This window comes from Trichosurus vulpecula, chromosome 4 (genome assembly GCF_011100635.1).
Source record: "Trichosurus vulpecula isolate mTriVul1 chromosome 4, mTriVul1.pri, whole genome shotgun sequence".
In the NCBI taxonomy this organism is placed as follows: Eukaryota; Metazoa; Chordata; class Mammalia; order Diprotodontia; family Phalangeridae; genus Trichosurus; species Trichosurus vulpecula.
Window position 1 is genome coordinate 167004523 of NC_050576.1, and position 16924 is coordinate 167021446.

At 39.6% G+C, this 16924-nt stretch overlaps 1 protein-coding gene across 1 annotated transcript in view; it reads left to right on the forward strand.

Annotated features, from left to right (window-relative positions):
- The first annotated feature begins 3403 nt into the window (after window positions 1-3403).
- PPM1D (protein phosphatase, Mg2+/Mn2+ dependent 1D) overlaps window positions 3404-16924 on the forward strand; it is a 41476-nt gene continuing 27955 nt past the window's right edge. The window contains exons 1-3 of the mRNA XM_036757218.1: window positions 3404-3957; window positions 9112-9340; window positions 15849-15973. Of these exons, the coding sequence (XP_036613113.1) occupies window positions 3498-3957; window positions 9112-9340; window positions 15849-15973 (814 nt within the window). The 5' untranslated portion in view covers window positions 3404-3497. The remainder of the gene's footprint in view (window positions 3958-9111; window positions 9341-15848; window positions 15974-16924) is intronic.

Consider the following 16924-nt stretch of genomic DNA (forward strand, 5'->3'; position numbering starts at 1 on the left):
AATGTAAGGGTGCTGGGGGATATCCGTCACAGATGTAAGGGTGATGGAAGGCATCTGTTGCAGAAGCAAGGGTGATGGGAAAGGCTAGTTTGACACAGATGTGGAGATGAGGTAACCAACAACTGGCTTCTGCTTGTTACAGATAACCAAGCCATTTGTTCATTGTCATTGTCACTGAGGTAGATTTATCACTTAAGATGTAAGAATGGTGCATCACCTGTTTGTCAAAAATAACCATACCATTTGTTCTTTGCCATTGTCACTGGGTAGATTTATCGCGTCCAGATTGTACCCTCAATGCTTGCCTCTTCAAGTTGAGAAGAAGGAAGTTGGGAGGGGGAATTGCAGTTAGGGACCCATATAAACACCCAAATTTTCTGTGTCCAGTGTGCTCTGACACTGAGAGGACCCTAGGGATGCTCTTGGTGCCTGAGTTGCCCTTTCCTGTGGGATTGTAATAAAATTTCCTTTCTACTTTCACCTTGAGATGCCTCTGCTTTAATGCTTTAATTTGTAAATCGGTACCATTCAACCTTCTGAACCTCTACGTTAGCATTATAAAATCTAGGTTTTTACCTCCATAATTTTTTTGCATTGTTATAGGTTTATTTGGCAGCAATAACCTACCACATGAACTCAAAAACAAGGTATTTCTCCCATAACACACATCTTCAGCTTTGCTGTATTCAAGTGGCTATTATGTGCTAAGCACCATGTTAAGTTCTGGAGATGAAGTGTGAGCTTTCAAGGAGCTTACATTCTAGGGGTGATAATATGAACACATATAAATATATTATTGATGGAGTTCTAATAGAGCTGCCCCCAGCTCCAATATTCTAACTTCATTACAGGCCCACTGTAATTAGCCACTTAGCCTTCTGCCCCGCCCCCCCCACATCCTAACTTACACCTCACTGCTCACTAGAATAACAGGTATGTCCCTGAACTCTTAGTTCCCACAGAAACAGCCCCCCCCCAGACCCTGTCCCACTGAAACTGGTGAGTTCAATCACAGCCAAATCATCCACCTAGCCCAAGACGGATACAATACATAACTATCTATCTTGACCAGGCAGGACCACAATAGCTAGCCAATTGGAGGGCAGCATGATCAGAATGCTTGACCACCAAACTGTAGGGGCCCACTCTAAGATAGTGCCTGTTGAAGCTAGGACCCCTCCTCCATTACCTCATCCCTTAACAAACTCCTCCTGCCTTTTTAATGTTAGTCATATGCCTATATTCTATGTAAATTTTGATTGTGTAATCAGCATCTTTACCCTATAAAAATCCATTTCTCTGAAGTTGCTGGTTCCTCTGGGAACTTAGCCTGCTTTATGAGAGGCATCAATTACAATAAATGCCTGTACTTGGATTGGAGGTGGTCTGACAGAATTTTTTGAGATGGTTCCACCACAACACATCATGAGGTGGGCAGAGACTAAACCTCAACATTATGATTCATACAAAATAAACACAAGGTAGTTTTGGGAAAGAGTGCTCTAGAAGCTGGGAGGTGGGTGTGGGTAGAAAGACCACCAGGACAGACTGAACGTCAACATCATGCCTCTGCTACCTTATTACTCTGGAAGTTCCTTCACTGACTTCAGCCTTCACATCTTGAAACAGGCATCTTTCCCTGTGGCCTTCTCACCTGGCAACATCCCTCTGCTGTGCTTGGGCCCTTTCCCACAGTTGAGTTCTTCCTCCCGCTTCCATTTTGAGGGTGTCCCCAAACTGCCTCCAGCTCTCCCCTCCAGCTTTTCAACTTTCACTTTGTATGTCTTCCGGCCGTGAGGATACAAGCTCAGCCACTTCTTTTCTGCTTGTATTCATATCACCAGCTTAGTGTAGTGCCTGGCATAAAATGCTTAATAAATGCTTCATGCCTTGCCTTGTCATCAGGAAGGTTGAGAATTGAGATGCGGCAATTAAACCATCATTTTTAACTTGGGTGAGAGCAATTTCAGTTGAAGGTTCAGGTGGGAAGCCAGACTAGAGCTATGAAGTGAAAGGCAGAGTACAGACAGCTTTGTCAAGGGGTTTGGCTGAGGAAGGGAGAAAAGATATCGCAGACTTTTTAAGGTTTTACAATTCACACTGAAGGATCAGTGATGTTAAAGTGGTATCCTTTTCAATAGTATTTGTTTTTTAGAGGAGGGAAAAAAACCTTCCTTCAAAGCCAATAGATTTCCAATGGCTGGCTCTGCTAATATTTCATAACTACAACTTTTCCAGTAAACACCTCTCCCCAAGCTATTCCGAGTAAAACCCATCCTATTTTCATTTTTTTTAAATTGGGGGAGGAGCGTCTTTTCATGGCCCTACCCACAAGAAAAACAGCCAGCCCCAGTTCTTTAACGCAGCATCAGTTCTAAATGTGATTGTACTAGCTTTTAAGAAGTTGCAATCATTTCGTTTGTGTGGGTTCACAGACATGCCCTTGTTTTAAATGAAAAGGGTACTGTGGAACTGAAGAGGGAAAACCCCAAGAACTAGATTAAATTTGACCAAATTTAGCAATCTTTTCCGTTAAGGACATCGGTAGTCTAAAAACCGCAGGGTGGATTTAGGATTCTAATAGGAGAAACCCATCCAAGGGGCATCCGAGAGAAAACTGTGAGGGACAGGGAAAGAAAAGAGGGAAATAGAGCACCCATTCCAGGCCGGGGTTGGGGCCGAGAGCCTAACGGGTGGGGAGGGAGGGGGGGGTCGGTCCGCGGGGGAGCACGGACAGGGCGACTTCCTTCAGCACCTCCCCACAATTTTCTCTCAGACCCGAGGGAGATTTCTTTCCTTCTCTCTCCCAAGGCCAATTAGCTGTCTTCCTCCCATAGTTGGCCCTGCCTCCCCCGCCCACGCTTTCCCTAGAGTACCGAGAATCAGAAAAATTAATACCGCCTCCAAGCTCCGAGCCCGAGGTCTGACGCAGCGAAGAGCAGTACGGTGGAGGAAAAGGACGGCGAACGCTCTCGCGAGATCTTCTGTAGCCAACGGGAAGAAGCTGGTGGGGGAGGGGGGAAAAGTGGAACGAATACTGGGGCTGACAGGGGGGAGGGGGTGTGGGTGAGTGGCTCTGCCTTGGTTTGGGATTGGCCCGAAGTCGAGGAAGAGACCTAGAGTGGAGAGTGACGACAGCAGAGGGGAATGACGGATATGAGTAAGTAGGGTGGAGAGGGCGGGGCGAGGTGGCCAGAGGGGCGTTGCGCAGGCGCAGACCCGGAGCCGCGCCGGGGGATCGTTGTTACCTCAGCTAAACGTTCAGCTGGCGCGGACAAGTCCCGACCCCGCGCCCTATCCCCCTCCCCTTCCTCCCCAGCCCTGCTCGGGGCCCGCCCCCTCCCCCGCCTCCTCCTCTCCGCTCTTTCCCCTCCCCCCGCTCTCCGTCGTCGAAGATAAACAATAGTTGGCTGCCGGCGAGCGCGCAACCTGGACCTCGCGCGGCCGGGCTCGGCGGGCGGGCTGTGTGAGGTCTGGAGGGTCCTGGCCATCCGGCCATGGCGGGACTCTACACGCTCGGGGTGAGCGTCTTCTCCGACCAAGGCGGGAGGAAGTACATGGAGGACGTGACCCAGATCGTGGTGGAGCCAGAGCCGCCGGCAGAGGACGAGCTCTCGCTGGGGTCGTCGCCCCCGCTCCCCGGGGACGAGACGGGCCCCGGGGGCGAGGGCCCCTCGGCGGCGCCCCGGGAAGGAACTCGCGAGCCTGCGGGCGGCGCCAGGGCCTCGTCGCCGGCCTCGGGCCGCGGCTACCCGCGGCGCCGCCGCCGCTCCTCAGTGGCCTTCTTCGCAGTGTGCGACGGTCACGGCGGGCGAGAGGCCGCACAGTTCGCCCGGGAGCACCTGTGGGGCTTCATCAAGAAGCAGAAAGGATTCGGCTCGGCAGAGCCGGCCGAAGTGTGCGCCGCCATCCGTAAGGGCTTCCTTGCCTGTCACCTGGCCATGTGGAAGAAACTGGGTGAGTGACCGTGACCGTGGCCGCCACCTCCACTCCCCCATCCCGCGCGGGTTGCCTTCCCGCCTTCCCCGCTGCAGCCTGATTCCTCTCGCTTGCACCCCCCACCCATTCTCAGAGGGTCCCGAGCACCGCGCCTTCCCCGCCCCCCCGAGCATCCCCCGCTTCCCCCAGCGGCAACAGACCGTTTAAAACCGGGCGCCAAGTTCTGGTCGAAAGATGAAACGACCGGATCATCCCGCCTTCTCTTCCCGCCTCCCCGAGTCCCTGATGCGGACATGTTTCAATTGAATGTGTCCCCATCCCTCCCTTTGCTTGCTGCTCTCAGCAGGGCTGGGTGCGCCGCGGTCTTCGCCCCTCGTCCACACTCGGTGTGCGTTCTGTAAAACAGTTCTTGACATTCGGGAATGGGGGTGGATATGCAGGGTAGGATTCAGAATTGTAGAATGGGGTGCTCGCACATCACAGACTTGGAACCTCAGAGGCCATCTAGACCCAGTACGTCTACGAAAAAGAATTCTCCCCGCGGCTTGCCCGACGAGCGGCCCAGCAGGTCTTTTCTCGAAGACCTCCAGAGGCAGCACTCTCGGTTTTTGAATAGTAGCTCCAAGTGTTAGGAAGCTTTTCCGTTCCTGGAATCTAAATTTGCCTGTTTGCAGCTTAGAGTCTTTTTATTTAGCTCCTAGTTCTTCCCCTTGGGACCCAGGCAAAACAAAGTCTGACTCCATTGATTTGACATTACTTCAGCCCTCTGTAAGACAGCTATTATAACACTCTCTAATCCCCTTCCAGGTTAAACATCCCTAATTCTTAAAGAACTAAGAGAATGTGAGGAAATTCTGTCATAAAGGACTACAGAATGTTTTGAATACCATTACCAGTTGCTGCCTAGTGTTCCTTTAGGAATTCTTAGTTTTAAGAATTACAGTCCAGATAAATTGAGTAATAACAATATAACTGAAATAGATCCGATTAGGTCTTTTAAGAAAATGCTTGCAAAAATTTTGGTTTTGGAATATAAGCGACAGCAGCTGGCAAAAGGAGCATATAATTGAGGTTACTTTGGTGAGTAATTTTTAGCGCCTGTTCCATAATGCAAGAAAGGCCAGGAGGCTTAGTGAATAGAAATTTGGACTTGGTTTGGAAGACCTACGTTCAGATCCTGCCTCTTGATACCAGCTGTAAGACAATAGACTCACCCAATGAACCTTTGGCATCTCTCTAATAGGCCGTGACCTAGGATGGGGGTGGAGAGGAGGGAGGGAGTTTCCACATAGTGGAAAGCTTCTGCAAAACAAACTCAAACTGTAAGGTCAGGGGAACTTAACTGCTTAATAATTTCTGCACATATGTCTTAAATCAGTGTAAGATTAAAAAAAATCCCTATTAGGTTTGTGCTTTTCAGAGCTTTTTAATGTTTCTGTAGTAGCATACTTAATTAGCCAAATATGAGATATTTTTAAAAACGCTGGTATAGCAAGTTGTGCCTGTGAACGAGACTCCTCCCAAAGTCAGTCTTCTAACTGCCTGGCTTTCTGCCCAGAGTTGTTTGATTGAGGTATATACCAGCCAGTCAGCTGTTGAAAGAGCTATTTCCTCACCAATCCCAGAGGCTCCATTATACATGTGTTTTGTTTTTGAGTATGAAGAAAGGAGCTGAAAGCCGTACAGTAGATTCTAGAAGTATGACACAAGAGTTGTGTCTTTTGTACGCAGTTATAACAAAGTGCAGGGGGCTGAGACATAAGGCATTATTTAGTATTAATGTATACACTTAAAACACTTTGTTATAAGTGGAATTATGGCAAATTTAGTATTTATTTATTTACTTACTTTTTTTTTTTGGAGGGGGGAAGGCAGGGCAATTAGGGTTAAACGACTTGTCCAAGGTCACACAGCTAGTAACCGTCAAGTGCCTGAGGCTGGATTTGAACTCAGGTCCTCCTGACTCTAGGGCCAGTGCTCTACTCACTGCACCACCTACCTGCCCCCAAATTAGTATTTAAATAAAAACATATCCCCCCAGCAATCTTCTAGTTATTGACTCAACCAATTTGCTTAGAAACATGATTTCTATTATTTTTATAAATTGTGGAGTAGGCCTTTCTTTTTAAATTTGTGTTTCTAGAAGAGAGATTTTCTTCCTTACAGTTTTTAAGTTATTCATAAATGCTTCTAGGCTCTTTTGGGATGAATAAGGCAAAGTATTGTTTTGTACCACAAACTACAGGCTTCTATCCCCAACCTTGGTTAAAGTAAGCCTCATTCACCTAAATGGTTGTGTTCTTTAAATTTCTTTTAGAGCAAAGTACACAAGAAAGTATCAAAGACTTGACACTAAAAGAGGTGTATTTAACACATAATACTAGAAGACTCCTACTTAGTTTCTTGAGAGAGAACATTTAATAAATAAAATGGTTTCCAGCAATCATATAAATTCCAGATACAGTAGAATCCTTCACAGCATAAGGTTGTGAGAATAGTTTAGTAAAATAGCACATGTGATTTGGATGGAGGGTACATGCAATCTTATTCTTTATTAGGTTTCTTTTTGTTAGAAGAGAGGACTGGTGTATGTTTTCTGAGTTAGTGTCAGTGTTGCCTAGTGTTTTTGGCTAGAGTTTTGTTGCCATTTAAATTTTATCATTTACATAATTGTAGCCTTTTTAATTTTTTGCTTCTACTTTGATCTTTCATATTATGTCAGTATATCCTTGGGTTTGCTTTTGCTCTGCAAGGTCCAGTGATACTTTTGTTATATTTATATCTTAAAGTTTGTTTAGCCACTGGGCATACAGTTTGTTCCCAATTTTAAAATTACAAAATAGTGTTGCTACAGATAAGTTTTATCGACACCTTTCTTGATGTATAAACCCATTGTATCACATGTTCCTTAAGAGATTTGTCTAGTTGTACTTCTGAGAACTTAACTTCATGGTTTAGTGTGACTAATGGCAAAATTTTTCTCCCAGGCTCCCCTATCATTCCTCCTGTGGGTGAAAGGAGAAATTAAGTTTATCCAAAAGAAAGGGAAAATGACTTTGTTTACAGGTTGAGGGAACGGGATATTATGGAATTTACAATGGATGTATTATGACTAAATACCAACATATCTTTTTCTTTCTATTGCTTATTAATAAGCCTTTTCCTTTTAATCCCCTCCCTTCTTGTCCATATGTTAGAAATCTGTTATTGCTTAATTAATTTCGGCTTCTACTTATATGAGCAGCATTTCATAATTCTTTGCTTTCTTGGAAAGCATGTTTTATCTGCAATTGATATAATTTTGAAAGATCCAGGGATGGCTAGATCATGCAGTGAATAGAGGACCAGCCCTGAATTCTGGAGGAACTGACTTCAAATGGAGCCTCAGACACATAGTACCTCTGTGACCATGGACAAGTCACTTAACTCCAATTGCCTCTCTTTGAGGCCCTCCCATCCCCCCAAGAAAGAAAAGATGCACTGCTTTTTTTTTCCCTGTCCAGTATACTTTCAAAGAAGATGGAGTGGGGAATCTAGGAGAATAATATCCAACTTCTGTCGTTTATATGACTTTTATTTCAGATAGGCTTTGTGTTATATAACTATATCATGATAAACCTTTAGAGGAAAATGAATATTATATTATTTAGTTTAGAGAAGTTTTATTAATAATTAATGCTGTAGTATCTATTGGTGGACCTAATTTAGGAGCATGATAAAAGTGATAAGGAGAGGAAATCTTTTTTGACCTCAGACTCAGAGCTGGAAAGAACCTTAGTCTTAATCTAATTCAGTCCTTCTCCTTCTCGTCAATTCATTTTATAGTGGAGGGAACTGAGACTCAGAGAAGTTAAAATGATTTGTTGAAGGTCACAAAGCTAGTTAGTGACAGAGCACGTACTCAAGTTAACAGGTTGTGTACTGTTAAGACTTAGGCTTTAGTGTGAAAGAGAAGTTGGCAAACACTGGTGTGGTTTATATATCTGCTGCCTAATCTGTAATTTTTCCCTTGATTTATACTCTCCTTTGATGATGTTTTAAGTTTGTGAGAATGTATCTATACATTAATTTTATGTGATTATATTTTTAAAATTGTAAATAAGTTGGATCAAGTGAACAAGCTCCTTCTAATGTCTTTTTGTAAAAGGCAAAGCATGTTAGAATCCTTAACTTTAAATCTTTTAAAGTCTTTTAAGTTTATTTGTTTTATAAGTGTCTCTGTAATTTAGTTGAACATCTGTAGCTCCTGGTGATTAGATAAATAAATTCTGGGCAAGAGAAAGGAGGAGACAAATGGAAAGACAAATATGAAAGGTAGACTTGTCTCTGTTGGGCAGTGTATGTAAAAATGTAGGGTTTATCAGTATTTCTCAGGGTTTTTATTACCTTGTTAGATTTAACATTCTAGGGAACCTTCTTAGGTATCTTGTGTCTTTTTTCAGAATGTTTGGAGGAATATGATTTTTAAAGACAACTGTCATGTTTTTTCTTTCTACATATTCTCTAATCACCTAATAAACTCCATCAAAGTTGTTGGTTGAAATTCTTTTTACTTACATTATTAATGGGTCCAACTTTATGCAGTCAAGACATTGTGAACATTTAGGTTCCTTTAATTCCCTGTGGAATTTTAAAATAGTCAAGCCTTTGTATTTGGGATTGTAGTGTGGCATCCTATGGCATCATTTCTTCACTTCTCTGATTTTTCCTTTGTATTTAAGTTTGTGGCTCATCTTATAGGTGGTAGATGTTTAATAAATCAGCTTTCTCTAGAGTTAACATTGAATAGGAAACAATAAATGATCTGTTCAGCTGTCAGAAGTAGTTTAACATACAGTTTAAAATACACTAGCCTCTAAATATAAAAATATAATCTAAAACCAAAAGAATTATGCACAAGTAGTAGAAATAAAATTGAGTAGTTTTATTTTGAGATAGGATTGAGGATTGAACTAATAAACATTTTTGATAAATACTTAACGAATATGATCAGTATTAACATGTGTCATTTGAATACATTTGACATTTCCTTAAATTTCTTTGCTTTGTGGAAGTTATATCTGTTGTGATTAAATTTTAACATGGTGGTAGTACTGTATCTGCTAATATTTTTGGTTAAGTTTGTTTTGAAATATACAAGAATAAAACCTACATTTTTATTTCTCATTACAGCAGAATGGCCTAAGACTATGACCGGCCTCCCCAGCACATCGGGCACAACTGCAAGCGTAGTTATCATCCGAGGCACAAAGATGTATGTAGCTCATGTGGGAGACTCGGGAGTGGTCCTCGGAGTTCAGGATGACCCAAAGGATGATTTTGTCAGAGCTGTGGAAGTGACACAGGACCACAAACCTGAACTTCCTAAAGAAAGAGAAAGGATTGAAGGACTTGGTGGGAGGTAGTGTATTGTTAAGTTTTTTTTTTCTTTTTCTGTCTTACCTTATAGTAAGGAAACAATTTCTATTGCCTTAGTTATATTAAGGATGTGTGTGCATATCAAAATCCTTAGCACATTTTTCTTTTACTAAAGTTAGAGGCGTACTATAGATATTATAAAATATTTGGGAATCTACCTGCCAAAACAAACCCAGAAACTATATGAACAAAATTACAAAACACTTCACACAAATAAAGTCAGATCTAAATAATTGGAAAAACATCAGTTGCTCGTGGGTGGGCTGAGCTAATATAATAAAAATGACAATTCAACCTAAATTAATTTGCTTATTCAGTGCTATACCAATCAAACTACCAAAAAAATTATTTTATAGAGCTAGAAAAAATAATATCAAAATTCATCTGCAATGACAAAAGGCCCAAAATATCAAGGGAGTTAATGAAAAAGATATGCTAGGGAAGGTGGCCTAGCCACACCAGATCTTAAATTGTATTATAAAGCAGCAATCATAAAGTTAGAGGCATTCCTCACTTTCTTCCCCACATTGTGGTGCAGTGGAAATAGTGCCAGGCCCAGAGTCAGGAAGACCTCCATTCAAATCTGACTTCAGACACACTAGCTGTGTAATCCTGGGCATTTAATCACTTAACCTTTGTTTTACTTCAGTTTCCTCATTTGTAAAATGAGGAAACTTCCCAGGGTTGTTGTAAGAATCAAATGAGGTAACAATTGTAAACACTTAGCACAGTTCTGGGCACCCAGTAAGTGCTATATAAATGTTAGCTATAACAATATCATTATCATATCAGAGGAATTCTCTGGTTGTCTGTGATTCCCTCATGCCACATGACCACCATCTTTTCCTGTCATCCCTTGAGATATCTTTTATTCTTGTTCTTTGTGGTTCCTACTTATATATTGCATCCTAGTTACACCTACCATATGCTTCTCCATTGCCCTCTGTGTGGTATTTATACTTAGTTTTTCATAGGTCATGGTTTTCTGTATCTTGCTGCCACTTGGAAAAAGTTAGTGTTGGAAAAATGGGCTTTTACTTTCATGGGAAGTTTAGGCTCTGAAATCTCCTGAAAACAATCCAGGCTGCTCTGCTTTTCAACTTTTAGCCCAGCTTGTTGGCTACCTTTATTTCCTGTTTCAGATATACTACTGGAAAAGCTCTTTAGGGTATCCAGATGCATGATGAAATCTGGGCTTTTGACTTTTCTTGTTCACTTAACCCTGTCCCGTGTAGAGGGACAGGCCAAACTCCTTTGAGTGATTATGGTGCTCTGTTCCAGGAGCCTTTAAAGTGTCTTGGCTCAAGATACAATCAGCACAATGTTATCTACAGACCTCAGCATCTGACAGAGCTCATCATCCACAGGGAGGCCTTCTTCAAATTGGACTCTGCTATTTCTCTTCCATCACAGTGGCAAATAACCTTCAGTGAAAGAAAAATACCTCCCTGTTTTATGTCTTTTACTTGATGTTTATTATCAGGAGATCACTGAATGTTATTTCTGTTACATTTTCTAAGGAATCCTGAATGATGTTGATATATGAAGGGAAACGTTTTGTTAAAAAAGAACACATAAGGTGGCATTTGTTCTAACGTACACACGTACACATATATATGTACGTACGTGTGTGTGTGTGTAAGTGTATAACCAACAACAATATATGCATAGTGGTTATGTTCTCAACACCTTTCAGTCAATTGCAAAATGGGGAAATTTGGTTCCTTGTTGAATGGAAAGCCTGCCTTGCTCCTTACTAATAGCTTAATTGAGTGTGCCCTTGATTTGTGTATTGATGGATCACTCATAAAGATATAGTTGGAAAAATAGCTAGATAAGTCTGTAGTTTTTGATGTTCACTTGGACTTTTTTTTTTTTTGGTATTAACAAGGTCCAAGAATTTTTTTAAACTTTTGCTGTCTTCATCATCTTTGGAGACCTTGCGTATTTTTTTTCCTCAGTGGTCTTATATTTGTTTTGCCTCTGGCATGGATTTTTTTCTGTATATACACTTAGTCTATTCCACCTTGTTTTTCCATCTGTATTTTCTTTTAAGTGTCATTTTTTCTGTGATATTAGAGTCCAAACATGGTGGTTCCATTATTTTTGGACATTTTTTTTTTCATTTTTTTCTTGTGTTGTCTTCATTTTTAGCCTTTCATCACGTCTCTCTGGTTTAAGATTATAATGCTTATATTTGTCCATTTTCCTTTTTTATTTGCCCTAGAAATTGAATATTTCTTTTCCTTTCTACCATTGGCATTTCAGTAGACTAGCAAATAATAATACCAGCCTGAAAGTCTTTCAGTTAAGAATCATTACTCCCACTCCCTCAAGTCATTGTTAAAGGCCGCATGATAGTCTTTGTGATTGGGGTTCCAGAATTACAGCAGGGTTCAGTTGAAGTTGGAGGGGAGGGTTGAGCTAAAACTAACCTTCAGATACTTTTTCTCTTGCTTGCTGAAGCCAGATTATGTTGTTATTGCTTTCTTTTCTTCTGTCCCTGCCAACTGCATTTCTAAAAGTAGATATTTTTGAGACTTGAAACAAATTAATTTTATTACGATAGTTTCATAGTTTAAACTAAGGGTTTTTAACTTTTCTATGTCACATATCCCTTTGGCATTTTGGTAAAGCCCAAGGATACCTCAAAATAATACTGTTTTAAAATGCATAAAGGATTATAAAGGAAATCAGTTATATATCATCATATATATGTTGACTGTATTTGATATCAATATATTTTTAAAAAAGTTTACAGAGCCCAGTTTTCTAAGCTGAAATGTAAGATCAGCTAGAAGCAGGGAGTATAAGTAATAACATGAGAATATATTTAAATATATTTCATTGAGATTGTTTTAAATCTTTGTTTCAAAAATTTTGATATTTTAAAAAATAATGCTGTAAAGCCTTTTGGTTATTTTATATTCCTTGTGAGGATCTCATGTTGGTATTCTCCTATGTCTTTTTTGCAGCCCAAAAGATCCAAGTTTTTGATGCAATTAAATATATTGGTAGGTTACCTGAGTTTCATACTTTTATACTTTCTTGATGGATAGCTTCTTCCTTCCCCCTTTTCTTTTTGAGTTTGGATGGACAAAGTTCCTGATGATAAGTCTTAAGAATTGTCATCTAGTTGTAGAGAAATGTTTTTGAAAGGACTTACTAATAGGATCTCAGGTCCTCCTGACTCCAGGTCTGGTGCTCTACTCACTGCACCACCTAGCTTCCCAGGAATGTACTTCTAATTGCTTTGCTCACATAACTTGATAAATATTTCAGGGGCTATTTCCAAGCTGACAGACTCAAATGTCTTTTGGATTCTAGGAGGGAGATAATATTTTAGCAATGATTGTTTGGTTGTATTTAGAACCAAGAGTGGCTGTTGATTTAGCTAATGTGGGAGTGGTGAATTAATTTAGTATCTTTATCTTTGGAGTATACCTAACTTGTTTTGGAGAGTGTATGCACAAAACTCAAGTATGTATAAGAGTCTTGTCTCTACCACTACTATATTTCTTGCATTTGTTCTCTATTAATCCCTCAGGCCTTCCTCCATACCTAAAACATACTTCTGTTTCTTCTCTGCCTTTCAGAATTCTTTTTTTTTTTTTTCTTCAAGACTCAGCTCTGGTGCCTTTTCTTTCTTATAGCTTTTCTTGATCTCCTGCTTCACCAATCTGAAAGTGATCTCTTCCTTTTCAAATTGTTCTAGAGCACTTTGCTTGAACGTTCTCCTTTGGTCCCATAATTGCATGCCTTGTGTAATTTGTTGTGTGTTTGTCTTATCCTTCTGTCCCTGTAGAATGTAAGCTTCTTAAGTGCTAGAACTGAGATTTATAACTCAAATATTTGTTAAATTTAGTCAAATTACTGGTAGATCCAAAGTCTAATTTGCTGATAAGGAAACTGACATGGAAGTAACAATGGCAGAGAGATGACTCTGCCTTTGAGATCATGACATCTTTAAAGCATTCTGTGCTCCAACCTTATAAGCAGAGTCATTTGTTAAAATTGAGTATTAGACAAGTTAATGCAATACCTATAGATCTCAATCTTGTATTTCTGTTCTATAAGAATGCTTACAAAACCTTCCAAATCTCAGAAAACCCATAGACTCCCTGGTCTCTGCCCTTCTTTACTCCTAGATTTATAGCAGACCACCTTTATAGATAGATTAAAGCCATTCAGCATGCCATCTTTATTCTTATTTTACTCTCTCTTTTTCCTTCCATAGGATCATATAATTGGACTGCTTACAGATTTAGACCTAGTACAGACTTTTAGGGATAATTTAGTCCCACTCTCATTTTAAACATGAGAAAATTGAGCCCCAAAGAAATGAAGTAACAAGGACACAGAGGCAATGTGTAGCAAAGCCAGATTTTTTTTTTATCCAGTTCTTAAACTAAACCAGTGTTATTTCCTCCCTCTTCAAAAAAAAAAGACATTTTTCTTGTCAGGATTAACTCTTGAACCTTTTTGTCTAACTTTTATGGAACTTTGATTCATTGCTTGTCTCCATGTTCTTTGCCTTCAAAAAATTCATAGTAATCATTAAAACTGTTTGATACTAGTTAGAAAATAGAGAGGTTGATCATTGGAATAGGTCAGGTACACAACATACAGAAGGAAATGCTGTACCATATGTTTTGATAAATCTAAAGATACCCCGATTGCTGTGGTTGGTAAGGATTTACTATTTAACAAAAACTTTGGGGAAAACTAGAAAGCAGTTTGGCAAAAATCAGGTAAATACCAATATCTCACACTGTATATCAAGATAAACTCCAAATGGAGGAACAAAGATAAAGCATGTTGCCTCTTTCCTAGTAGAGGGTTAATGGATTCAAGATGCTGAACGAGTTGTACATTTATGGATATAACCAATGTGGGAAATTTTTTTTTGCTTGGCTACCCATATTTGTTACATAATTTTTCTCCCCCACCCCCATGGGTTGAGGGAAGCTAGGAGGAGGGTGTAGTGTTGGGGTTGCTCCCTCTCCCCACAAAATAAAAGGAAAGAACAGACAGTCATTGATACTTTAAAAAAAATGAATAGAAGAGAAAAGGCAGACCAGAAAGAAACAGATAGGACAACCTTGAAAATTACATGTTGAAATTATTTTATACTTATAAAAGCAAGCTGTACATAATAGATTTGCAATTTCCTGTCAACAGATCTCTTTTTCTAAGTTCAGAATAAAATTAAAAATAGGTATTTTTCATATTGGAAAAAGATTTAATCTGTTGTTCTATATTGTCCTGTGTCTCCTCTTCCTTCCATTCTTTTAGAATGAATTGTCCACATCTGTTGCTGCATTCTTTACTTCTCTCTCCCAGTAACTCATTGAAATCTGGATTCTACTCTTAACTTTGTACTGCAGTTGTAGAACTATACTCTTGAAGGATGCATCTTATAATTGTCACATTTAGTTGCCATTTTTAGTCCTCAGTCTCTTTGAACTGCTTCAGTTTTCATAATGTGCTACTCCTTCCTTTTTGAAATACTGTTTACTTGGCCTTCATGATACTAACATTCACCTGGTTATGCCTCTGTTTCTTAGATTTTATTCCTTTCCTTTCTAAATCTGGACAATGGTTAAGTTCAGTCTTTGGTCACTGGATTCTCATGCACTCAGTCCCTTGCCTTCATTTAACACCTTTATGTTTTTCACCTCCGTGTGTGTGTGTGTGTGTGTGTGTGTGTGTACACACATATATACGTATACATATATGTGTATGTCTATAGATTATTTTCAGTGCTGATTTGTCCATGAAGAAAGTACAGTTTTCCATTTCTAATTGCCTGCTAGACATCTAAGTGAAAAAAATGTCCCATTATTACTTCAAACTCAATATAATTAAAATGGAAATCCCTCTATCCTAGAAATAACTTTTTTTTGCTAATGGAACCATACATCTTCTTATCACATAGGATCAAAATATTGGAGTTATAAACTTTGACATCTCTTCCTCGTATGTATTCCTGATATCTCATTATGTCCCTTTCTCTTTTCCTGTTGTCAGGTTCTTCATTCAGGTTCTTTTCACCTTATTCTTGGACTACTTATATAACTTTCTGTATTCAGCTCTTGTGCCTCTTTAATTCATTCACACATCATCACCAGGTTAATCTTAAAGTAATGTTTGATTATATTACTGTCATGTTTGCATGGAGTTAGTAGCTCCTGGCTGTATGCATAATGGAGTCTAAATGTCTTAGTCTTGGCCTACTACTCCTTAATTTTTATATTGTTTAATTGTTCTTGTAGCCTTCTTTAGAATATGGATTAGATCCTTTTTCTGTCCCCTATGATGTCTCGATTTTTACTTGGAATGGGTACTCAAATATTTATTTTGGTGAAGGCATTTTCAGTCTTAAGTTTATATTAACTGTCCTAGTAAAACTAGTGAAAGAGGAAAAAAAAGTTAAACTAGCTTATTTATATTACTTTAGTCACCTTTGCTTTACTATTTTGTTTATTTAGTGTGATCAACAAATCTGGGGTTAACCGTGTTGTTTGGAAACGACCTCGACTTACTCACAATGGTCCTGTTCGGAGGAGTACAGTTATTGACCAGATCCCCTTCCTGGCAGTTGCAAGAGCACTTGGTAAGCAGGACTCATAAATTGGGTGGGATCTTATAAGCTTCACTACCAGTTAGTAGACTGTGAAGGAGGGTCACCTTCAACTGGAAAGTTTTGGAAAGAATAACTTGTCATTTTGAACTCTTTATTAAAAATGCATTGTTAAATGAAGAGGAAGACCACTGTGTTGACCTTGTACTGCGTATAATCTCATCAGAATTGTTATTGTCTCTGAGAACTTTGCCATCCCAGTCTTTTAGATCATAAAATTGTTGATGTATTTTATTTTAGTAGACATTGTCTCATTGGCAGGTATTTGGCCTCATATAGCCTTTAAAGCTACTTAGGAATGCCTTCCCTATTTTATCCTCTCATTTAATTAAGAGATTTCCTCTGATAGGTTCCTTCCTACAAAGGTCTTTTTGTCTTTAGCCAGCGATGAATTGCCTTAAATAGAAGAAAGAGGCAATTTTTTAATCATCTTAATGAATGCAAATTTGTTTCTGTGTTGGTAGTAAAGAGGCATGCCTAATACTTGACTGGTTAAGGAGAGGGGTGGTGTAGCTCTGCTAAATATATTTTCTTCCTCTTTTTAAAGAAAATACTTCTTATAAGTCTTGCCCTGACTTTTTTCTTTTTGAGTGATTTTTCCTCCTCCCCTCCTCCAGATTAAATCTTTTTTTTTTTTTTTTGACAAAAAACAATTAAGCAAAAGCTGATTAAAGCATCTGGCAACATATACATAATTCTGCTTTGGTAGTGTTCCCCATGGTTCTGTCATGGGGGATAGTTGTGTGTGTTGGGGAGGAGTCGTATGGATGAACATTGTTTATTTGTTAAATACATTTTCTCATTGGAAATACTTACATTAAAATAAGTTACTTCTTGAAACTTGCCAGTTTTGGTCACTTTTGGTGAAACCTTTTGAGATTTTGAGTATTGTTAGTCCTCTCTCTGGCTTTTAGAACATGATAT